At 40.3% G+C, this 25,456-nt stretch overlaps 1 protein-coding gene across 4 annotated transcripts in view; it reads right to left on the minus strand.

Moving 5' to 3' along the window:
• The window catches only part of STS (steroid sulfatase), a 186,611-nt gene that overhangs the window by 49,334 nt on the left and 111,821 nt on the right, over positions 1-25,456 (minus strand). For all 4 annotated transcript variants that reach the window (XM_075915380.2, XM_075915349.2, XM_075915363.2 and 1 more), the window contains 2 exons: positions 16,417-16,576; positions 11,942-12,063 (listed from right to left, as the gene is read on the minus strand). In XM_075915380.2, coding sequence (XP_075771495.2) covers positions 11,942-12,063; positions 16,417-16,576 — 282 coding nt within the window. The remainder of the gene's footprint in view (positions 1-11,941; positions 12,064-16,416; positions 16,577-25,456) is intronic.

A 25,456-nucleotide genomic window follows, 5' to 3' on the forward strand; every position in this document is an offset into this window, starting at 1 on the left:
AGACTATTGTTCTTGTCCTATCCTCGGAGGCTAAGGAGAACAATTTTTCTCCCTCTTCATTGGGACACCCTTTTAGATACCTGAAAACCAATATTATGTCCTCTCTCAATCTTCTCTTTTCCAAACTAAACAATCCCAATTCGTTCAGTCTTCCTTCACAAGTCATGGTCTGTAGACCTTGAATCATTCTTGTTGCTTTTCTCTGGACCATCTCCAATTTCTCCACGTTTCTTGAAATGTGGTACCCAGAACTGGACACAATACTCCAACTGAGGCCTAATCAGCGCAGAGTAGAGTGGAAGAGTGACTTCTCGTGTCTTGTTCACAACACTCTTGTTAATGCATCCGCGAATCATGTTTGCTTTTTTTGCAAAAGTGTTGACTCATATTTAGCTTGTGGTCCACTATGACCCCTAAATCCCTTTCTGCAGTACTCCTTCCTAGACAGTCGCTTCCCATTCTGTATGTGTGAAACTGATTGTTCCTTCCTAAGTGGAGTACTTTGCATTTGTCTTTATTAAACTTCATCCTCGGCTTGACAAAGCCCTGGCTGGTTTGATTTATTTGGGATTGGTCCTGCCTTAGGCAGGGGGCTAGACTTGATGACCTCCTGAGGTCTCTTCTAGCTCTATGAATCTATGATTCTATTTACCTTAGACTATTTCTCCAGTTTGTCCAGATCATTTTGAATTATGACCCTATTCTCCAAAGCAGTTACAACCCCTCCCAGCTTCATATCAGCCACACCATCATGGGTTCATTCACCTGCACAACTACCAATGTAATATACACCATCACGTGCCAGCAATGCCCTTCTGCTATATACATCGGCCAAACTGGACAGTCCCTACTAGGAATGGCAATACAGGCAGTCCCCGGGTTACGTACAAGATAGGGACTGTAGGTTTGTTCTTAAGTTGAATCTGTATGTAAGTCGGAACTGACGTCCAGATTCAGCTGCTGCTGAAACTGATCAGTTTCAACAGCGGCTGAATCTGGACGCCAGTTCTGACTTACATACAGATTCAACTTAAGAACCCCAGGCTCCGCGGCTTTGATCCCCGTCCCCCTGGTCTGCAGACCAGGGGGACGGGGAGCAAAGCGGCAGAACATGAAGGCAGCGGACAGCCCAGACGCGTCTGGGCTGTCCGCTGCCCACGTGCTCCGCCGCTTTGCTCTGCTTTGCTCCCCGTCCCCCTGGTCTGTAGACCAGGGGGACGGGGAGCAAAGCAGAGCAAAGCCGTAGAGCACGCAGGCAGCGGACAGCCCAGACGCGTCTGGGCTGTCCGCTGCCTGCGTGTTCCGCCGCTTTGCTTCCTCTCCCTGGTCTGCTGGAGACCAGGGAGAGGGAGGGCCCCGTTCGTAACTGCGGATCCGATGTAAGTCGGATCCGCGTAACTCGGGGACTGCCTGTATACGAAAACCTGTAGGAGAACACTTCAATCTCCCTGGACACACAGTAGCAGATTTAAAGGTAGCCATCCTGCAACAAAAAAAAGTCAAGAAGAGACTTCAAAGAAAAACTGCTGAACTACAGTTCATCGGCAAATTTGATACCATCATTTTAGGATTAAACAAACACTGTGAATGGCTAGCCAACTACAAAAGAAGTTTCTCCTCTCTTGGTGTTCACACCTCCAGATCAGCTGCTAGAAGTGGGCCTCATCCTTCCCAACTAAATTGACCTCGTTATCTCTAGTCTTACTCTTGATTGGTACTCGTTTCTTATGCCTGTATATTTATACCTGCCTCTGGAATTTCTGCTACATGCATCTGACCATGTGGGTCTTTGCCAATGAATGCTAATGCTCCAATAAATCTGTTAGTCTATAAGGTGCCACAGGACTCCTCGTCACTTTTGCAGATTCAGACTAACATGGCTACCCCTCTGATACTCTCAGCTTCATATCATCTGCAAACTTAATAAGCGTACTCTCTATGCCAATATCTAACTCATTGATGAAAATATTGAACAGAACCAGTCCCAAAACAGACTCCTGCAGAATCCCTTCCAGCAGGATTGTGAATGACTACTCTCTGAGAATGGTTATCCAGCCAGTTATGCACCCACCTTATAATAGCCCCATCTAAGTTGTATTTGCCTAATTTATTGATGAGAATATAATGCAAGACCGTATCAAATACCTTACTAAAGTCTAGGTATACCACATCAATCGCTTCTTCCTTATCCACAAGACTTGTTATCCTATCAAAGAAAGCTCTCAGATTAGTTTGACATGAGATGTTCTTTACAAATCCATGCTGGCTGGCTGGACAGAAAAAGTCAAAGGACTTAGAGTAAATAGAAGCTTTTAAAGACTTGTTTAAGTACTAATGTGTTACACAATTAACAAAAATATTAGAAGAAAATGTAATGAATTATGGTGTTAGGGCCTCATATTGAGGCACGAGCACCTAGACCAAGATATGTGAAGAAGAAGGGAGGGTCCCTGCCTACACTGGCAGAAGCAGAGGAAGTAAAATAGATGCTTGTGGTAAGAGAAGAAGGGAATGAGGAGGAGCACTATCTGTCTGTTGTGGGCAACAGGAAGAGGGTGGTTATTTTCCTATGTGTGCAAGTGTTTTGTGGCCAGTATGTGTAGCCAAGTATCCTGGTCTGCAACTATTACGGTTTCTGAGTCAATAGTGCCGATTGGATACCTTGTTTTCCACACAGTTCTTCTCTCATTCTGATGCTTTTGAGGTACTCTCCCCTCCATGACAGTGTTCTTAATGAGGTAATGATACATTAGCCAACTCCAGGCAATCATGTTTTCAGTGAATGTTTTTTGAGAAACAAGCACATTGTGGGCGAGAGAGGAACCAGGTGGTCAGCCACACTTGATACATTACGCAGAAGGCATATGAAGTAACTCCTTTCCCTGAAGCACTTTGCCTAAGACAGCGTCTGTCATTTGAATCTGATTTTAAAATTAGAATGAATCAGTGCTATGTTCTGAATATTCAGGATGTTGCCGGCTCAAGCCTAGCACTGAACTGAAGCTATTTTTGGAAGTGTGTTTCTCTGGAGATTTCTAACGCACGTTCCCTTTTTTTTTAAAGAAGTTATTTTGTGAGCAAACGTCCACTTTTGAAGGTAGATACATAATTGTTGTCTACTTTTTATATTTATTATTTTTTCATTGTTTCTGCTGCCCACTTTCCAAACAGATGGTTTATTTAAAAACAGAAGCTGCCCTAGTTTATATCCTTTTTCCGGCTCTAAATTCTATAGGTCAGAACCCTCAAGACTGTTTTACTATCACAAATATATAGTATAGTACCTGACAGCAAGCCATTCATGCTGACGTTGAATTGGTACTAAATTAGTTTCTTTAAAATATCTGTTATTTTAGATGAACAATCAAATCTGTCAACCTTTTCCTAGTCACTAAGAACATTGCTAATTTAGTTCAGGATGTCTTGCATTGAAACTGATCATTTATGGCTCCAATTTTTATAAGAGGGAAAAGTACTGTCATATGATTGCAAGGAGAGTCTGGGAATAGAATGTGGCTGGCAAGGGACATCCACTATGCTCTTTCACTGGTAGGTTCTTAAATCAATGTTACTACAGCTACCATAGTATTCTTTGTTTAACCAGAAAGCAAAGCTTTTAAAGGCAATGGAAACTCTCTCTTGTATGTGCTTGCACTCTCTCTCTCTCTCTTGTGCCCCTCCTCATACAAAGCCAGTTGTCTGACTACTTTCACTAAAAGGTTGATGTACTGAGAGTCTGAATTTAATGAGATCTGTTCTCGTAATAGGAAAACAAAACATTTAGTTGGCAATTGTTAGTATCATGCTTTTGAAGTGTGTAGTGTTAAAGGAGATGTTCAATTCCCGGACCAAGACAGCTATATTAATGATTTTACATTTTTTTTATTTGTAAGTAGGCACTGGGGTTCTCTGCATCAACAGGAGTCATGATTAACCACTAATAGTCTCTAATTCCTTTGTTCATGTAAGAAAAGGCAAATAATATTGATATGAAAAACTCTTGAGCAAAGCAAGCAAGAGAAGGACAAAAACAAAAATGAGGCAAAACTTATTAAACTAGGTCTAATGTGATGTATATTAACACATTTGGCATTTCACATAAAAAGCTGCAACAGGATTCATGCACCCTAAAGTAAGAAGTACAAGGAACAAATTTATCAGTATTATTTTTTCCACAAGAGAATGTGGGAAAACTATTTGGAAGGTCTCAATAGATAGTGATTGTTCCCCTTTATTTTAAGGAAAAACAATTGTTCATTTGTTCTGTGGGTGTATAAGGATACTACATTTTAAAAAAATGAAACCAAAAGTATTTTAGGAAAGCTGAATTACAGAGGAAGATATATCACCAATAATTGGGTTAGACTGACCATTGCTCTAACCCAGTATGGTGGATCTTATATTCTTATCTCCACTAATTTAGAATAACACCTGAGTAACTGAGAACACATTTTGACCTAAACTCTTCATAGCCTAAAAAAAAAAAAAATTGTTCAGAAAATCCACTATCATTAGCTGAAAAAACTCCTTTTACCCTAAGTTAAAACACAGGTAAATGCATAGAGGAAAACAGCATGTGCTGAGCAGAAAACAGAAATAAACAATGACTAGAAAGTCTCCTCTCCTTTGAGGACTACACATCTCTCATGGAATGCTATACAAAGTGGGATACTCTGGACCCTAGTTTTTGGCATTTATTACTATATACTGTACATATTTAAAGACTTGACTTGCAGTGGGTGGCACTGATGGAATTCATTTTGATTACTATAGTAGATTCCAAGATGCAGAAATTCACTAGGACTCATTAAAATTTTTCAAATATTGAAATTTCAGGAAAATGTATGAGTTGACATTTTTTATTCTATTCCTCAACCAGCTATATTCTCAAGGCAAACCTGGCACCCAGCAACAGAGTAGAATACTTATTTTTATTTCCAGAACTGCAGTCCGATTACTTCTGGTTCATTTCCACCACCGGTCCTATGGATTTAAAAGTGAACGTTCTACATGCTGCAGAGCACTGTATAACCCTCTGTGGCTGCCTAATTTTAAAGCCGGCAACAGAGTGAACAAAATGGTTGCAATTATTACTCTCCCATCTTAAAACCCCCTATTTCAATCTGAATTTTTGTCCAAGGATTTGAAGAGTGATTAGTAATTTTGGCAAGACATACTTTAAAGGGGCCTGATTTTTAAAAAGTGCTGAAGTGAACATACACCCTGGGAAGATCTAGGAACTGAACATCCACACTATAAAACTTTTAAGGAGGATTAAACCAGGCAACCAAATCTTGACAACTTTCAACTCTTTTCTCTTTAAAAGAGATTCTTTAAACATTTTTATTTTTGTAACTCATAAAAATGTAGGACTGGCAGGTATCTAAAGGGGTCATCTAGTTTAGTCTCCTACACAGAGATAGAACTAAGTATTATCTAGACCTTCCCTGACACGTATTTGTCTAATTTGTTAAAAAAAAACCTCTAATAAGGCATTCTACAATATTCGTAGGTAATTTGTTCCAGTGCTTAATTAACATTACAATTTAAAAGTTCTGAATAAGGACTAACTGAAATCTTTTTTGATGCAATTTAAGCCAACTAACTGGTTTCCCCATGGTTAAGGAGAAAAAAGTTTCTCCTCCTCCTCTCTATAAACTTAGAGTTGGGCTCCTCCTCCCCAGTTTTCTGCAGACTAAACAACCCTGTTTTTTCAGTCTTTCCTTGTAGGTCATTGGGCATTTAAGCGACTAGTCAACTATCCGATATGCAAATGCTTATCAGATAGTTGACTCAACTAGTTGCTTCCTCTATCAGAGGCAGCAAGGGGGGGGGGGGACAGAAGCCAGTACTGGGGGGAGCTGGCTTAAAAGCTGTTTCCCCCCAGAACTGTCTCCGTGGTGCCACCTGCCCCTCCCTGCTGCCTCTACCAGAGGCAGCAGGGTGGGAGGGAGGGGGGAGGATAGGGGATACTGCTGCGAAACAGTCCCTGTCTGCAGGGGACCCAGCAGGGAGCTGAGCCCAGCCCCCGCAGACAAGGGCTGTTGATGCCAAGCAACTCCGATTCACAGAATAGGGGCTGGTGCTAGAGTAGTCTGATTGCTGTGCCTCTGCATTTTAAATGTACTAAGAGTTCAGCAGCAGTTAGTACATTTAAAATACAGAGTTGCCTCGCGAGTGGCTCTGGAGCCAGCATGAGCTAGGACTGCTCAGTATGAGCTTGAGTAGGCTCCTCTGGAACGACCCCTGCTACAGCTCTGCAGAGGCCCTTATCGACTAATCATATAGCTGATCCAAATTATATCGACTATACGATTAGCCAAATAATCGCATTTTCACATCCTTATAGGTCATGTTTTCTAGATCTTTTTCTTATGCCATTAAGCAGCTTGGAAGAATTGCTTCTTGGGTTTTGCTTACAAACTCCAGGAAATACATCCTAGAACAGTGGTTCCCAAACTTTTTGGCATCATGCGCCCTTACTGAGCAAAAAAAAAAAAAAGGAACTGACTGACCAGGACTGAAAAACAAAAATAGCAGCAAAACATGGGGTGAGATTAATCAGGGGAGGAGACAGGGGGAACTAGGTCGCCTCATGCCCCCCTGAAATTTCTTCATGCCTTCCAGGGGGGCACGCCCCCCAGTTTAGGAACCCGTGTCCTAGAATAATGTTCCTTTTTATTTTTTGCACCAATATTACATTATTCATAGAATCATAGAATCATAGAATAATAGGACTGGAAGGGACCTCAAGAGGTCATCGAGTCCAGCCCCCCGCCCTCAAGGCAGGACCAAGCTCCGTCTATACCATCCCTGACAGATGTCTATCCAACCTGTTCTTAAATATCTCCAGAGAGGGAGATTCCACCACCTCCCTTGGCAATTTATTCCAATATTTGACCACCCTGACAGTTAGGAATTTTTTCCTAATGTCCAATCTAAACCTCCCCTGCTGCACTTTAAGCCCATTACTCCTTGTCCTGTCCTCAGAAACCAAGAGGAACAAATTTTCTCCTTCCTCCTTGTGACACCCTTTTAGATATTTGAAAACAGCTATCATGTCCCCCCTTAATCTTCTTTTTTCCAAACTAAACAAGCCCAGTTCATGAAGCCTGGCTTCATAGGTCATGTTCTCTAGACCTTTAATCATTCTTGTCACTCTTCTCTGTACCCTTTCCAATTTCTCCACATCTTTCTTGAAATGTGGCGCCCAGAACTGGACACAGTACTCCAGCTGAGGCCTAACTAGCGCAGAGTAGAGCGGCAGAATGACTTCACGAGTTTTGCTTACAACACACCTGTTGATACAACCTAGAATCATATTTGCTTTTTTTGCAACAGCATCACACTGTTGACTCATATTCAACTTGTGGTCCACTATGACCCCTAGATCCCTTTCCGCCATGCTCCTTCCTAGACAGTCGCTTCCCATCTTGTATGTATGGAACTGATTGTTCCTTCCTAAGTGGAGCACTTTGCATTTCTCTATTATTGACTAACACTGATGAGTGAGGCATCTCTAAATTACAAATTAAAAGAACAAGGTTCAAAACTGGCATTTTTCACAATCAATTATTTTTCATGTTGTTCTTGTAGAGAGAGCTGCTAAAAATTTCATTTACATTTTTAAAGCTGATAACTTGAGCATTCCCCCTTTACTTTGTGTGTCAGCACTAGAGGCAATACAGCACTGAGATTAGTAGATTCTTTCCCTCTGTTAATGCAGATTAACATATCTCAGTGAACTGTTTTCCCCTTTCTATCCAATTTTCATGTTCACATGATGCACTGTTTTGAATTTATTGGCATTTAATTGCAATTTAATTTGTTATGGAAAGGCCCTTAAATTATCTATACTGAAACTCGCAGTTTTGGTATGAGAAGCAATCTTCTATGGAGGTAGGGGAAGAGAGCAAAAAGGCAATAAAAGTGCTGGTTTACTTTATTGTCTAGTTTAAAAAAAGAAGTTGAACTAGTTCATCCTAGATAAGTCAGTAAAGATTTCTACTAAACACAAAAATGAAACTAAACCCCAGATTTGTAATACAAAAGCTGAACTGTTGTTAGTGCAATCATTTTGACATTTATCAATATATGTTTACATATAGTGCTAAAATACCATTAGGATGTTATTTCTTTGTAATATATTGTGTGTTGTGTTGTATTCCAGAATATTTGCACAGCACACATGTGTTTCCTGAACAGCGTGTGCAGTGTATTTCCCACTTACATTAATGGAATGATGATCACAGTGACAGAACAGACCTCTGGGCATGTCTAGACTATATCCCTCTGTCGAAAGAGGGATATAAAGGAGCCCAATTGAAAGTGAAAATGAAGCGCGGATTTAAATATTACGTGCTTCATTTTCATATTTGCGTCCGATTGCTGTTTCGAAAAACGGTATTTTGAAGGTGTAACCGTACTCTAGACATGGTTCTTTTGGAAAAAAAACCCTTTTTCAAAGGAACCTGTACTCCTCATTTTTTCAGGCGTACGGGTTCTTCTGAAAAAGGGTTTTTTTCCAAAAGAAATACCCTTTTTCAAAACAGCGATTGGATATGAATATGCAAATGAAGCACAGGATCTTTAAATCAGTGCTTCATTTGCACTTTCGATCAGACTCATTTACATCCCACTTTTGACAGAGGGATGTAGTCTAGACATGCCCTCTGAGTTGCAATATACAACCACACCATGCAACCAAAGATAAGTTTTTTTATTTGATGAATGCAGTACTAATAATTATGTTGTCATAGCAGTGCATTTTAATAGCACTAACTCTTATGCTAGCGAAGTTCCAGAGCAGCAACTCTTGACATTTTTTACAGTATTCTTTTATGTAAATTGTAACTTTAACAAAGAAAAGCAATCCACAATACAGAAGTACCAGTCTGTTCGCATCAGCAGAACAATAGTATTTGATCAAGTTAAATTAGGCCAAAGCACATTCTGACATACACCGTGACCAGAACATTATACAAAATCTTAGGTGGCTTTAAAAGTGGAAGCTACATTGTCATTGATTATGCTCTTTTAAAATATAAATGTTTAATGATTCAGAATCCTGAGCACTGAAGATGATGTCCAATTAGGCGAAAAAGACAGGTTAAATACCAGGAATTAGAATTTTTCAAAGGTGTTGCTTCAGAATATTAATACATGTGGGCCGACTCACTTAGATACTCTACGAAAGCCGTTGGAATTACACAAGTGAGTTTTTGTGGTACTGAATGTTCAAAGCCAAGTTCATATAGGTCATGCCTTTCCCCAACTCCAGCCACCTGAGTTCCTTCCATTAAACCTCAGATTCCTAGTGAGTATTAGGGATGGTCAGCAGTTAGTGTGAATATGTTGAGAGTTATCACTGCAAAGCAACCTTTCTTCTGAAAGATGATCTCTGCATATTCCCATTTGTCAGAGTCTAGTTACAAACCCCAAGAAGGTGGACTGAGAAGTTCTAATTAAGCAAGCGTTGCCAAACTGCCCTCCTTAAATGAGCATCAGACCTACATGCCATGTTTAAATATGTGAGTGGCTCCGGTAGCAACCCCTGCTTTCTAAGATGGAAACAGCATGAAAGCAGGCCCTTGATGCCACCATAAGCCTACCAAAGAGATGGTCAGATTTTCAGTTAAAGAATAGCACATCTCAATTAATAACCTGATCCATCTTGACAGGCAGTGAGTAGAAATGACATTCCCCTTGCACTGTCTCCCAAAGGCTACAAAACACTTTAAGTGACTTCCTAATACTTTATTCGTATCTAAATAAGAACAAACAATCATTTTAAAATAAATTTAAAAGAATTCAAAGGCTCCTGAAGCTTCACGGATTGCCCCACCACCAGGGACTGTAGGAAGTGACTCAGGGACAGTATACGAGGGCTCTGTCCCACCCAAGTAAGCTCAGCATGTTTTGGTAGGATTCCCCACTGAGCTAATGGTGGATCACTCCACTACTGCCAAGGCCCTGGGTTAGGGCTGGTGGAGTTGGTTAAGTCCTGGCCCTCCCAAGCAGGGCTGCTGCCCCAACACCTCCTTCTAGTGACAGATCCCTCAGTATGGACCATTGGACTGCCCTGCCCTGCAAACAAAGGCTGCTCTATACACTCTAGCCATTAGGCTGTACTTCCTTGGGGTGATGGACTGACTTAGGTCACCAACAGATAGGGAGAGGTAGTAACAGTGTCCATACACACCAGTCACCCCTGTTTTTCATTACAGGGTATGCATACACTGCCACACCTTCATATCTATAACTCATAATCGTGCTACAACCATCTAAACAAGATTATCAAACTTGGCAAATTATAAAATTTTCACAGATATCTCGCACAGTGCATCTGGCACAATTTACTGAATTTTTTTAATATTAGTATTAATAATATTATAAAGTGTCCCATATATCCCATACAGTGTCTCATGTATGTACACAGCAGCATTATTTCGAAATAATTAGTGTTATTTAGAAATATCTTAGTCCACGTCTATATAGCAGGCAGTTATTTCAAAATAATGTCGAAATGCTATTAGGAGGGAGGACTTCTTACCCTGACTCCTGTAACTCACATTGTACAAAGAGTAAGAGAAGTCGAAGGAAGAGTGCTCTATTTTGAAATAAGTTCTATGTAGATGCTCCCAATTTTGAAATAAGCTACGCAAATGATGTAGCTCAATTTGAGTAGCTTATTTTGAGTTAAGACCTGCTGTGTAGATGCACCTGTAGCGAGCAAACATACCTGGAAATTCAGAGAAACACTGAATTCCCCTTTGGGACAGTGCAGTTATATCCTGCCCTGGATGCTGTGTTGTACCTAATAGCATAATCACATCTTTTTGTTGCATGGTTGCACATTACAATACCCTTAATACCATGTACTATTTCTCAAATATAACACTTGAAATATAACCTGAAGCTTTACTTATATGTATAGTGTCTTGCTATTTGTTTTTAATTGCATCATTCCTGTCATTTTGCAGGATTTTCATCCTCATATGCAATCCAAGGTGATCTTGGAAAATTTTGGGTATGCCTTCAAATGTATAAATGATGATAATTCAGCCAAACCTCCAAAATAGTTGAGGTTTACACATCAGAGTCTTAAATCCACCTCTCCTGATAGGCTAACAATCCTGCTGAAAAGCACTGAAACTGATAACATTGCATGGTGATGTCCAATGCAAAAAGTATGTGTCATGTCACAATTCTTTAGCCTTTTTATACTTTGTCACCATGAGTGTCAATTGACCTGAGACAAGTACTGCAGATTGTCACCTCAATGAATGAATGACTCCTTCAGCACAGGGACTTTTATAAGACGGGCAACATGTTGACGTTAGTATGGCAGCTGTCACAATGAAAACTTAGATGGGGGGAAAAAAAAGGCCAGTGTGCAATTTTTAGTTCTTTGGCCTTCAAAGCACAATTATAGTGTACATAAAAGCATGAAAAGTATAATAATTCTCATGGGATTTGTGACTTTATCCTAGTGGTGCTTTTATATTTGGCTCCTTTCAATAGTAAAAATTGTCAAGTTGGCATAATACCCACCAAGCTATTCAGCAAACATTCCTATTAGCTGTAATTTTCTTAAAGACATATTTTCAGACCCTGACTCAAATGTAATGTCATGTAAACAAATAAATAATATATTCAGAAAATATATTCATTCACTATATGCTTCATTCAGGTCTCAGGTCTGTGTTGATATAAAATTTTGTTGTGCAGCATCAAATTAATGCCAAATAATAAATTGGTTGTGTAGACAGGTGTGTTTTTGTAATAAAAAAAATGGAGAAAGCTATATAAAAAAAGAGAAAACCCAATACTTTAAGCAATTTATTTGCAATCACAGCCTAGGGCTTTTTTTCTGATTCTTTTCAAGTTGCAATAAAAATTATATGAAATATTTAAAATGTGAACAGGCAAGTTTACTTACTGTTTCCTGGATGCCAGCGCACTGCATTTAAATATGCATTACAGTAATGGAAGAGAAATTCATGCTCGGATCGGAGAATTTTCCCTTGAAGCAAGGGCATCAGATCACGTCCATCAATAATTCTGAATAAGAAAGCATTTCAAAGTCAGAGAGAATAACACAAGCCAGGGCTGGCTGAGAAGAAACTAACTGTGCATTTCCATTTCTTAATAGACAGTGGAAACACTATTCCACCATGAAGGCTGGAGTGTTAGAGGTAGCTTTCTTTTCAAGACTTGAAGTGACACATGTTGGTGAATTTGGAACAAAGCCTGTAGGCATTTTTTCTCTTTGAGTTCTACATTATTCACAGGAATTTTAATTTTGCATTTTGCCTTTTGAGGATAGTTGGCTCTCCCACCCCATTTTCTCTATTTTTGGTCTGAGAATATATGCACTATATATATACATTTCTGCCACCATGGTCCTCTAGGTACATAAACGTACACAGTCATTAACGCTACTTATAGGACTAGCTTTATTTAGTAGCTATGGAACAGCTAAGTGAAATCTTGATTGCATGCCATTGGCTCTGTCCTATCTTTCATGACCAGTAACCTCTGGGGAATTACATGAATATATTTGATGTGCTGAACTAAACCATGAATACAAAATTGAAATGAACAATTTTCAAAATATATATTAAGGGATGGTCATCACATAAAAAGCTTCTCTAATTGCTGGATATATCTGATCACACTTTGAAGGAATTTTTCCATTTAGATGGAAAAGGATGTATATAATTAGTAAAACATGACTGTTTCCATTCATTAAGTCAAATCACTAGAATGAACTGACAGGAAAAAAATAATCACAATCTAAAGTTTTGACAGTGTGAAATACAAGTTTTACAACAGTTTTTAGAAGAGATTAATTCACACACATACAGTATATACTCGAGTATAAGCCGAGTTTTTCAGCACATTTTTTGTGCTGAAAAATGCCCCCCTCGGCTTATACTCGAGTCAGCCTCCTGCTCGCGGGCGGGCTCAGCGCGTCTCTGCCGCCGGCCGGGTCTAGCCGCGTGAGCCCGCAGCTCCGGCTCCGGTAACCGAGGCGCTCGGGACCGGGGGCGCTGCCGGAAGCGGGCTGGGCTCCGTGTGTCGGGGGCCGTCGCTGCGCGGGGCGCTCGGAGCCTCTGCCGGCCGCTTGGGTTGCGGGTGCGCCCGCAGGTGCTGCTCGGAGCCAGCGGCCTCGCCCCGGGGCCGCCGGCAGGGAGGCTCGGGGAGCAGCCGAGAGGGGCTCTGGCCTGGGAAAGGTCCGGGCGGGGGCGGCGGGAGCTGAGCTGGTTGGTCCTTTTCCACTTACAGAGCTAGGTTATTGTTTTACTTTGAAATAAATATTCATGTAATTTTATTGGCATCTATCTTCATTTTTTACATTTACCAGTAGCTGCCTCATTTCCTACCTTAGGCTTATACTCGAGTCAATATTTTTTCCCAGTTCTTTGTGGTAAAATTAGGTGCCTCGGCTTATATTCAGGTCGGCTTATACTCGAGTATATACGGTACATTGATCAGCAAGGTTATTATTCTTTCAGCTTTTTTGAAAGGCATCTTATAAAAACAGTTTTTAAAACAGCTTAATGTTTAAGCTTCTACGTAAATTTTATTTATGATATAAATTGTCAAATATTTACTACATGGGAAATTAAACCTACTGGCCAGAAACTGATGAAAAAAGTTTGGAAATAATGGAGCCAGTACTCAGTACTCACCTCCAGTGAATGAGAAGGGAGAAGATAGTGGGGCTTCTATCACAATGTTTTTTCTGGCCTCCAATTAGGCTGCCATTTTTTAGATTACTTGCAGGCTAGTTAGTATCTGATAAAATTAGAAACTCTTTTCCTATGCCCTAGGGTCCTGATTCATGGAATCAGAATCACATGATAGGCAGCTGAAGCAGCAGCAGAGATATTCTGGAGCGGGGGTTGGCTATCACAGAAACAGACACAATCTGCAGGACCTTTTCATACTCAAGAGGAATAAAAGGACCAATCCCTTTATTCAGTTCCTTTCCTACTTATTGACTGCTGCCAGGATGAGTATAGGAGAAGAAGGTCCGTCTGCTATCCTTCTCCAGCTGCCTTTGGTAAAGGTGTGTGTTTCTCTTCTATGTAATCCCTCCCACAACCTGGTAGCTACAGTCAGAAGGGGGTGGGTTCTGCTATCTTCCCCCTCCTAGACAGACATTCATTTTTGGGTCTTCCTCTCAGATATGTAGCTTCCTCTCAGATCCAAGGCTATCTATTGGCTTTTTTTTTCTTTTCTGAAATGAATTCAAAGGCCTGTTGGTGAGTGAATCAGCTTCTAGGGTACATCGTGCAAGGCACAGTAACCTGTTTTGAGATATTGTGGAGCAGGAATTATGGCATGCAATTTTTCCACTCTTCCTCATCTACAAGGATTGAGGTAGCTACAAAGCAGTGTGAGAACAGAGGTTAAAGCAGAGAAACTAGTTGGAGCATAAGCGCTATGTACATACAATCTACACACCTCAAGACCATCAAGGGTCTGACAGTGATTGTTTGTAAATGATGTCCCAGGGCAAGCCTGTAATTTTTCATATCCTCTACCTGTCTTGTCTGTTACTAGAAGTGCTCTATAAATCATCAGCAGCAGAGTGCCTCTTCACTGCATCAGTGAAGAAATACCAGTCTAATGTATCAGCTGGTGCTCATTTTTGCCATGTAAAATTAAAAAGTGACCCTGCTTTAGTGAACTCAGAGTAGCCTGAATATTCTAACAACATATGATTCGCTAATTCTACAGCTATCTAGTGTGAGTTTTAATGGACACTTAAAATAGTCACCTCACAAAGTAGTTCGTATTTTTCCCATGGGAAGAAAACCCTGCAATTTTTTTACTTTAAAAGCCATAATTAATTTGGAATATCACTTCACTGGGAGTGACAGATAAGATGTTTAAATGAACACTACTAACATCAAATAATCTGAAACGGGTAAGATGTTTAGGGCTGCACAACCATGCAGACACATATAGGGAAATATGCCCCATCAGAAAGACAGTGTGGCTTTGGGTTTAGCTGCAGAGAAGTTGAGGTGCTACAAATTCACTAGCTTGGGTGAGTAGAGGAGAATAACTGAGCACAGATGGGGAATGGACAGAGATTTAGTCTACTCCTCTTAGCACACCAGTCAACAGAGATCATATGGTGCATTGTCAGAGTACTGTCTTTCATATTCCATGTTGCATTACAGAAGATGCATTGTCACTCCACTGGTTGATGTCAGTATAAGGAGCAAAGATGAGAGAAACCTGCAGTTACTAAAGGAGCAGGTGCTTTATTAAGACAACACTGAAATGAAACAAGAGAGTCCATTAATCTGCACACCAATAAGAACATATAACCAGGTAACAGGTAAGCACCCTTGCATTTTTATTTAACATTAACCACTGCTTAAACATCACTAAATTGCTTCTCTCAGTGTTTCTCCTTAGGACTAGATTGTACCTCTGCTTCTTGTATAAGTACAAAGTAACTCCATAACAGTCAATGCTTTCCATTGGCTTAGATCAGAATGTGTTCCTTAGTAGTGACCTTTGTATATTTGTGATTATCTAAATAAGGGCTATTTCCTTTTACCTGTTCTAAATTTCTACTGGTGGATTTAATTTCTTTGAGCACTCCATTGATCTCGTACTGAGTAACTGCAGGAAGAGGACTGTTTCTTCTCAAGCTACTCATTGTTTTGTATAATTTAGGCAAATAGTAGGGGGATGATCTAGAACATCGAACCTGATCTGGCATCCCTTGAATAAAGCTAGTATTTTTTACAGAACTTTATATCTATAGCTCTCAAAGCATTTTACAAAGGAGTTCAGTATCATAATCCCCATATTACAGGTGGGAAAATTTTGAGGCATATGGAGGGAAAGTGACTTGCCCAAAGTCACTCGCCCAAAGTCACTCAGGATGTGAAGGGCAAAGTTAGAAATAGAACCCAGTTTTCTTGAGTTCCAAACTAGTTCATTATCTTCTAGGACATATTACCTCCATGGACACAGCACTCATTGACATCAGTGGTGAAGGATTAGTCTATAGGGTGGTGTGACAATGGAACTAGGATTCGCAAAGGGATCACCCCACAGAAGATAGTGAAGAAACAGAATTTAAATTTTCATTTAAAATAACATCTATTAAATGAATTATATGACTTACTTTAGGAAAGAAACTCCATACAATTGTAGTGATTTTGTGGACAACCCGGCTATAAAATGTACCATAACAGCTTTATAAAAAAATACATTTTACTATTGTAAATAATGCTCAAATAATGAAATTTCAAATCCAGACTTTGTCCATGTTTATCTCCCACTAAAAAAACCCCAAACAAACAAAAAACCAAAACCTAAAACCTAGCAAAGAGGGAAATGTCCATGAAAAATTCTGTGTAGAATACATGTATACCATACCTGTCATTGGGTAATGGTATCCCTGCAAGTTTAATAATTGTAGGGAATATATCCATGTTACTTGTAGGCTCATCAATACTGACACCCGCTTGTATCACTCCTGGCCAGTGCAGAAGACCTGGCACACGAATACCTCCTTCCCAGTTTGTGGTCTTTCCGCCTGAAAAAGCGAACATGACTTTTAGCAGAAAGCCATTTCTTACTCAGAAATGCCATTTCAACACAACCATTTTGTTCCCTCTTTACATGCCATTCTTGCCAATTGTTTTATTTTGTTTGCCCTAAATAAAATAATCCTTTGCTCAGGAGATTTTTCCCTGACACACTAACATAATATTGTTAATACTGTAATATAAGAATAGTTGGAGGGGAAAAATGCCTTCTAAAATGTTGCGTGGTTTATGTGACACAAAGTCATGTGTTAAATCAATTCAAAACAGAAGTCAAAAGTATACATCTACAAAAGTTTGGGGCAGGAACACCTAGAAAAGCAATTTCTGATGTATGGCTCATAAAGGAGAAAGAGATTTTTAACTTCATTACTAAATTCTGGAATTAGAAACATCAGGATTTCAAACCATTTTTGGATGTCCTGAAGATCTTTTTTAAAGCGACAACAATTATAATTCTATTATGCAAATAATCAGACTGAGTGCTTTCAACACAGCACTAGCAAAGACATATTTCCTTCTTTTAGAATCCATAACAGTCATGTAGTCCTCTCTGTCTACTGTGAAAATCCTGCACACATTTATTATACAGGCAGTCCCCGGGTTATGTACAAGATAGGGACTGTAGGTTTGTTCTTAAGTTGAATTTGTATGTAAGTCGGAACTGGTAAATATTGTAGGGGAAACTCTAGCCAAACATTTCTCCAGAGCTCAGTTTTATTCTCCCACACCTCACTTCCCTCAGTCCTTTATTCTTAAGCTGAGGTGTCTGCTGAGAAAAGCTGCTCCGCATCTCCCTGGTCTGCTGGAGGGAAGCAGCTAGTGCGGGGTTGCCTCACCCCGTTTGTAAGTAGGGATCCGATGTAAGTCGGATCCATGTAACCCGGGGACTGCCTGTATAGACAACATACCTATCCATTATTTAATGGGATGTGATAGACATAAATCTAAATGGAAAAGGTATAAAATATTTTAATTAATGGATTAAATAGTACCATGGACAAACACAATTCTCCAAAGTGTCTTAAGAATGAATATATGAACTTGGAAAAAAATTCTGGGTTCTATTATGTATACAGGCAGTCCTCGGGTTACGTACAAGATAGGGACTGTAGGTTTGTTCTTAAGTTGAATCTGTATGTAAGTCGGAACTGGCGTCCAGATTCAGCCGCTGCTGAAACTGATCAGTTTCAACAGCGGCTGAATCTGGACGCCAGTTCTGACTTACATACAGATTCAACTTAAGAACCCCAGGCATCCCCAAGTCAGCTGCTGCTGAAACTGATCAGCGGCTGATTCCAGGAAGCCCTGCAGACCTGGGGGATGGGGGGGGGGGCAAAGCAGAGCCAAGCCACGGAGCACGTGGGCAGCGGACAGCCCTGTCTGCTGCCCGCATGTTCCGCCGCTTTGCTTCCTCTCCCTGGTCTGCTGGAGACCAGGGAGAGGAAGGGCCCCGTTTGTAACTGCGGATCCGACATAAGTCGGATCCGCGTAACTCGGGGACTGCCTGTACAACATATACACAGAAGAGCTAGATAAAAAGGAATATTCTGTGGGGCAGGTTTAACATAAAACTACTTTATTTCTTAGAACGATATAAAACCCACTTGTTCCGAGAGGGAGAGAGAGAAAGAGAGAGAGAGATGCTATGTCTAGACTGCAGGCTTCTTTCGGAAGAAGCTCTTCTGGAAGAGATCTTCCGGAAAAACTTCTTCTGAAAGAGAGCGTCAGTCTTGCTGATATTGAAGCTGGTTGCAAAATGAAGCTGCATTATATTACAGTGTCCGCAGTATGGGCAACTGTGTAACTGCTGACATTTTCATGGTTACCATACTTTTAACATTCCTAACGGCTAGTGCCCATGATATTGAGAAGACCATCCAAAGCTCTGGGACAAAAGACTGTTTTACAACTACATAACCTCTGGCACAATGAAATTCCCAACAGTAACAGCAATGCTCATCTGAACAGCAGATAGATTTCTCTGGAGCCTGGTCCAAGACTGTGGAATGTACTTTCCCAAAACTAAGGATCACCACAAACCTCACTGTTTTCTGCTCCAATTTCAAGGTGCATTTCTTTGATGTTTCCTTCTCATAATCACATAGCAACGAGACAACAAAGAACAAGTGACAGACTTCTAGTCATATTGCTTAATGCATTGATAGCAGGTTCTTAGATACTAAGGTGGTAAGTGCCGTGTAAGAAAATATAGAAAAGAATAGACATCCTTGCTGCATCACAGCTGAGCTATTTTCTCACTTGTCTCTGCACAGACACAATCATGATTTTGATTCCAGGAAACACATGAACTGTTTAAGACCTATGGAGACTGACAATAGACCACTGAGCCAGAGCAAAGGGCTGCTACAACAGGATAACTAGCAGAGTTTGTTACATACATCTAGATCTTACTCATCTTTATTGGAGCTGTGTCCAGTAACAACAGAAGCATTGCCAGCTCTCATAATATAATCACAAACCTTATCATATTTGATATTTTCTCAAAACTCCAGCTGCTTCAATCGAAAAGCTACATGAGGATTTTAGCTTTCCTTTGAAAAATATAGGTTTGTAGCCCTAATGATTGCAAAAAAAAAGCTTGAATATGAGAAGCACCCTAAAGGTTCAGAAACCAGAAGGCAAATGAAAAGAACCCAGATTTATTACGTATTTAAAAATGAAACTCATGGTATTTTAGGGCTTAACTCATGATTTTTGAATACGTGAGGTTGGCAGTATTTCAAAGGAAGAGGAGGAACAACCCTTGAGTCCATATGCTGGCAGATCCTAGGTAGCAATATGCATTCTCACACAGGGACATATTTTCTCTTTTAAAGTTCTTTAAAAATGTTTTAAAAAACAGAGCAGCAGCAATACAGGTTGTATTTAATGCACTGATATTTAAACGTTCCTAGTAGCTATGGCCTTCTGCCTTATGTTCCATAGCTGATATTCCACTTTCCCTCGGGAAAAAAACAGTAGGTGCACAAAAGTACAGAAACAATTCTCTGTTACAGAGAGAACCTACATTTCCATTTCCATTGAAAACTTACTTTTTTTCTCCCTTGCATAAACTTCTAATTCACACTGACTTCCATTATTTAACTTTTTAAAGAATTTTGGAATAGGGTTTGTATGAAAGATAAAGTAGGAACTCTGCAATTCTATTGCACTGGCCTATTAATATTTGGCATGGTTCTCACATAATGATCAACACTGTTTAAAATCTTTCTTTCTCTCTCTCACTGGAATTTAATCAGGCTAAACTTTTCTTCCTACCCATGCACATAAGGAAGTGGCCTCCCTCAGCCTATTTATTATTTTAAATTAGAGGAGTATAAGCAGAAATGAATTACTTGTTGGCTTCCACTTCCCACAGCTCTCATGGGCTGTGGTTTACCCTCCCCAGACAACAAAACCTGCAAAGAGCAGGACCTGCAGATGCAATAAACAACCTGTCTGGCAGCCTGCCAGCAGCTTACCCTGATGAGCTGTGTGTGACCCAGAGGCTGAAGTTGTCCACCACTAACATAGACTGAGTACCAATAATGAAAAAGGGATCTAGCCAAATGAAACTAAGGTGCATCAGAACCACATAAGACCCTACAAAATGATAATGGGGGAATTCGGCTAGCTACATACAAATGGGTCAAATGGCATAGTGGGCCAACATTTAGAAAAATAATTTCATAATATGCCAGTGCCAGATCTAAACTACAAAAGCTAGGTCAACTCAACCATGTTGCTTAAGGTGAGAAAAACCCACACTTCTGAGTGATGTAGTTAAGCTGACACAACCCACTGACATAGACAACAACTAGGTTGACAGAGGAATCCTTCTGTCAACTAAGCTACCTACCACTTCCTGAGTAGGTATATTAACTATGCCATCAGGGAAACCCCTCCCATCACTGTAGTGAGTAGGTACAATGAAGCACTGCAGTGATTCTAATGATACTTAAGTGGTTGTGTTTTGAAACAGTTAACACACCAATGGAGAGGCTATTCTCATCATAGGGCATGTCTATACCTGAGCAGAAGGTGTCATTTCCAGCTCAGGGGAACAGACCCATGCTGCTTTGATTGAGCAAGCATGCTAACAATAAGAGAGTAGCTATGTAATGGCTGACAGGCAGAACTGAACCTGGAGCTTAGTGCATGAGACTCTACAGCTTGAACTAAAAGCCAGTGGGCTCTCAGCTAAGGCTGTAGATGAAATTCATTTTCTCTCTGTCTGTATGTCTCTCTCTCTCATCTCAGTGTCATTACATGGGACAGCACATCACACAGCTACAGTGCTATGGGTGGTGGAGTGAGCTATCTATTCACCCTAAGTACCTAGAGTTCTGGATGGGATTGTATTCAGACCAGCTAGCTCATATTTTTAGCCCACTAGCTCAACCAATGTTAGTGCAAGTAGGTCTCCCTAGCAAAAGCTATGCACAGAATAGACTACCTAAGCTAACTTGACTCCAAGAGTGAAGAGTGCATTATTGGATTCAGAGTGGGCTAGCTAGCTAAGTACATAGCCCTGTGTTGGGCTTGTACTATATGCCCTGAAAGGCACACTATGATGTTTTCATTAGTGTTCTAAACACTAACTGGATAACTTGGGAAGGCACAGCTTTTGCTGTGTAAGCTTCAGTGACCACAATGTAATTATGTTAAACATCCTAGGGAAAGGCAAAGTACAAAAACTGACACAGTAATACAGAATTTAGAAGGGGAGCTGCCAATAACATGAAGAAGTTAATTAATGAGGCCCTTACAGTCAAAACTGAAGTAAGCAAAATGATTATATATGGCAATAGAAAACAATGCCTGAGAAGGTCTGCATATCTCAGAACAAAATCAGAACGAGGAAGTCCAGAAGTAAACTTCCCTGGCTAAATGGCAAGGTACAAGAAGATATTCAGATGAAACTGATTGGAACCTTAGCCCTAGGAAATCCAATAAGCAGGAGAATAATTTACAGCTGTCAATGTATAAGAGAGAAATTAGGAGAGTTGATATAGATTTTGACCAGTTCATTTCTGGTAATGAATATGAAGTAGCCTCAAAGACTGAGGAATCTGAAGTGGGGCTGGAAGAAATCAATAATTAAAAAAAAAAACCCTAATAATTCACCACATCCAGATGTACAAGTCCAAAGGAGCTGAGCTGCTAGCAAAAATACATAATCGCTCATTACATTCAGCTACTGTCCTGGATGAATAGAGGGGAGCAAATGTTCTTCCTATATTTTGACTTTCAAAAGTCTTTGCCAGGTCCTTCAGAAAAGGCACCAAAGGAAAAAGTAACCATGGGATAGCTAAAACTCTTGTATGAAGAGATATTCAAGAGACTGGGGTTGATTATTTTATGAAAGAGACATGAAGAGAAGATATGACCAAAGTATACAAAGCCACAGATGGCCTATAGAAGATCAGAGCTGTACTGTCCACTGGATGGTTTGGGACAATGTCGCCAGGCCCTGCATTTTGGGGGACCCCATGCTTGAGAGAGAGACACAAGTGCATGGTCAAGGGTTGTCTGGAGGATTAACGGGGGCCTGGTGCTCACAGTTAGAGTCGGGACCCCTGCATTCACCAATGATCTTAGAATCACAGGGTGGCCTGAGACCTCAGAAGGTCAAGTTCAACCCCCTTCTTAAAACAGGACCAATCCCAACTAAATCACCTCAGTCAAAACTTTTGTCAATCCGGGACTTAAAAACCTCAGGGGATGGAGATTCCACCATTTCCCTAGTAACCCATTCCAGTGCTTCACCCATATTCTAGTGAAATAGTTTTTCCTAATATCCAACTTAACTCTTCCACACTGCAACTTGAGACCATTGCTCTTTGTTCTGTCATCTGTCACCTTGAGAACAGCTTCTCTCCATCCTCTTTGGAACCCCCCCACCCCTTTCAGGAAGTTGAAGATTACTATCAAATGCCCCCTCACTCTTCTGTAGACTAAATAAGCTCAAATCCCTCATCCTCTCCTCAAAGTCATGTGCTCCGGCTTCCTAATAATTTTTGTTGCCCTCCGCTAGACTTTCTCTCCATTGAGTCCACATTCTTTTCGTAATGGGGGCCAGGGACAGAACTGGACGCAATACTCCAGATGAGGCCTCACTAGTGTGAGTGGAATAATCACTTTCCTAGATCTGCTGGCAATGCTCTTACTAATGCACTAGGGATGTTAAATATCGATTAATTAACTAATAGAATAATCAATGGGATTTCCATCAACTATTTGATTAGTCAATAAGGCTTAGTGTGTGTTCTGACTTTGAAATGTACAAGAGCCTCTGCTGGGGCTCCTGTACATTTCAAAGCAGAAGTGCTGCCACTGCACCCCTGCCCTGTCACACAGAACTGGAGGGGAACCAGCTTTTAACCCGGCTCCTTGCAGCACCCTCTCATCTTCCTCCCCTTGCTGCCTCTTTCTGATAGAGGCAGCAAGGCGGGAAAGCACCAGTCGACTAATGTGTCGACTGTCTGATAAGCGTTTCCCTATAATGCACCCTAATATGTAGTTAGCCTTGTTGGCTATAAGGGCACACTATTGACTTATCCAGCTTCTCATCCACTGTAATCCCCAGGTCCTTTTCTGCAGAACTGCTGCTTAGTCAGTCGGTCCCCAGCCTGGAGCAGTGCTTGGATTTCTTCCATCCCAATTGCAGAACTCTGCCCTTGTCCTCAATGAACCTTATCAGATTTCTTCTGGCCCAATTCTCCAATTTGTCGAGGTTACTTTGGAACCTATCCCTACCGTGCAGTGTATCTACCTCGCCCCCTAGCTTAGTGTCATTTGAAAACTTGCTGAGGGTGCAATCCATCCCCTCATCCAGGTCATTAATAAAGATGTTGAACAAAACTTGCCCCAGAACTGACCTTCGAGGCACTCCACTTGATACCAATTGCTGACCAGACATCAAGCCACTGATCACTTCTCGTTGAGTCCAACGATCTAGACAGCTTTCTATCCACCTTAGAGTCTATTTATCCAATCTATAGCTGAATGGGGAAATTCCAAAAAGGATGGAGAGAAGCTTCTTGTCAGTGGCCACAGACAACAGAACAAGGAACAATGCTTTCATACTTCTGGTGGGAAGCAAAAAGACCTGGGCCCAGTCTGTTCCACTCTGCCGGCTCCCAGTACTGCTTCACAGAATGGGTGGAGTGGGGGTGGGGAGGGAGCAGAGCAGTAATGAAAGAGGCGGGGAGAATGGAGCAAGGTGGGGGCTTAGGGGAAAGGGCTGAGTGGGAGAGAGCCTGAGGCAGAGGGGGACAAGCCCTGCACCTCTCTTGGGATGTCTCTGCAGTAGGGACACTGAGATCTTTTGTTTTCACAGATTTATAACAAAACAAAGAAGGGACATTCAATTAAACTGAAAGGTACCAATTAAAAAATTATATAATGAATATGTTTCCACATACAGTATAATTAATTTGTGGAATTTATTGCCACAGGATGTAGTTTAGGCTAAGAGTTTAGCAAGCTTCAGAGAGAGACTGGATATTTACATGGACAACAAGAATATCTAGAATAACAACAGTTAATGCTGTCCCTGAGGACATTGTGGGGTTTCTTGCACCTTCTTTTGAAATATCTGATATTTGCTACTGTTGGAAAGGGGTGATTAAGCTGCAAGGCCACGAGTCTAACTGCAATCCTTAAATTCACAGATTATTATGTAACAGCATTAAGCATAAAGGAGTACAGTGAAGATTTTAGTGGGATTTGTTTATCTGCTGGTAGCATCAAAGAGCTGGGTAATTACAATATCAATGCTGGGTTTTAATCTTGCATTGCATCCAGCTTTTCAGAGATCACGCTACAACCAGAACATAGACATTTAGGAAATAAAAATAGTGATGCCACTTTTTTTGCAATCTAGCTAGCTACTGCCAGCCACTCCATCTAAACAGCCCTTAACTTTTATTATTGATCCTAATCTGGCTGTGTATCAAGATAAATTACTGAGGTCAAATTGTGAAGATCTGTTGGGAGCTTTTGATGTCTTGCTGAAACAATTAATGTTGAACAGACTGCTACAGCTTTGATAAGAGGGTTAAAGAGGTTTGATTATTCCTCATACTTTCATACACAGAAAGGTATTTTATTGAGATTCCCTAGCAAAGACACTGCAATACTCCTCTCGAAAAGTATGCCCTTTCCTTTTAATTCCTTTTAACCAGATGTATGGAATTCCAATATATACGTGCATCTACAAAAGCAAGAGGGATAGATTTTAGTTGTTAATTTTCTAAATATATTAATATAAAGTGCTTGATAGATTAGGATTTTCAGAAGGTCAGTCATGCAAATGCAATTTGTGTGTATATGATTGTATATGCAAAGAAGGTCTTCACACATAAAAATAACTACCAGTAGTTATGTGTCAATAGTCCATTTCCATTCCTGACCTTTTGACAATCGAGCATGACATATCTTAATGTTAAAAAGAATGCCTTTTGATTTGGGGCTCTAGACTAGACTATGAAAGATAAAACATAATCCATTCTATTTTCAATCTGTTAGGGTAAATTACACTGATTGCACAGATCTTTTAAATATATTACTTTCATGATAAATGTATTTTATTACAGTGCTTATTTTCCCCTCCATAATATATTAGTGCATTTATCAGCTTACCTAAGGGGCATCTCTAAATCATTTAATAATCCATTTAAAAAAACCCAAAAGGGTCTGTTTTTTACTTCAGGCAACACTAGCTATTAGATCTGTATTGATTCAATAAACATCTGTTTCAAATTCTTCACTGTTAGATAATTATAAATATAATACTCTATGTTAGGGTATATAATATAATATAATACTCTATGTTAAATCAAAGTTCCAAAGGAAGGTACATT

The sequence above is a fragment of the Pelodiscus sinensis genome, chromosome 1, assembly GCF_052426305.1.
Source record: "Pelodiscus sinensis isolate ZL-2025 chromosome 1, ASM5242630v1, whole genome shotgun sequence".
Taxonomy (NCBI): Eukaryota; Metazoa; Chordata; order Testudines; family Trionychidae; genus Pelodiscus; species Pelodiscus sinensis.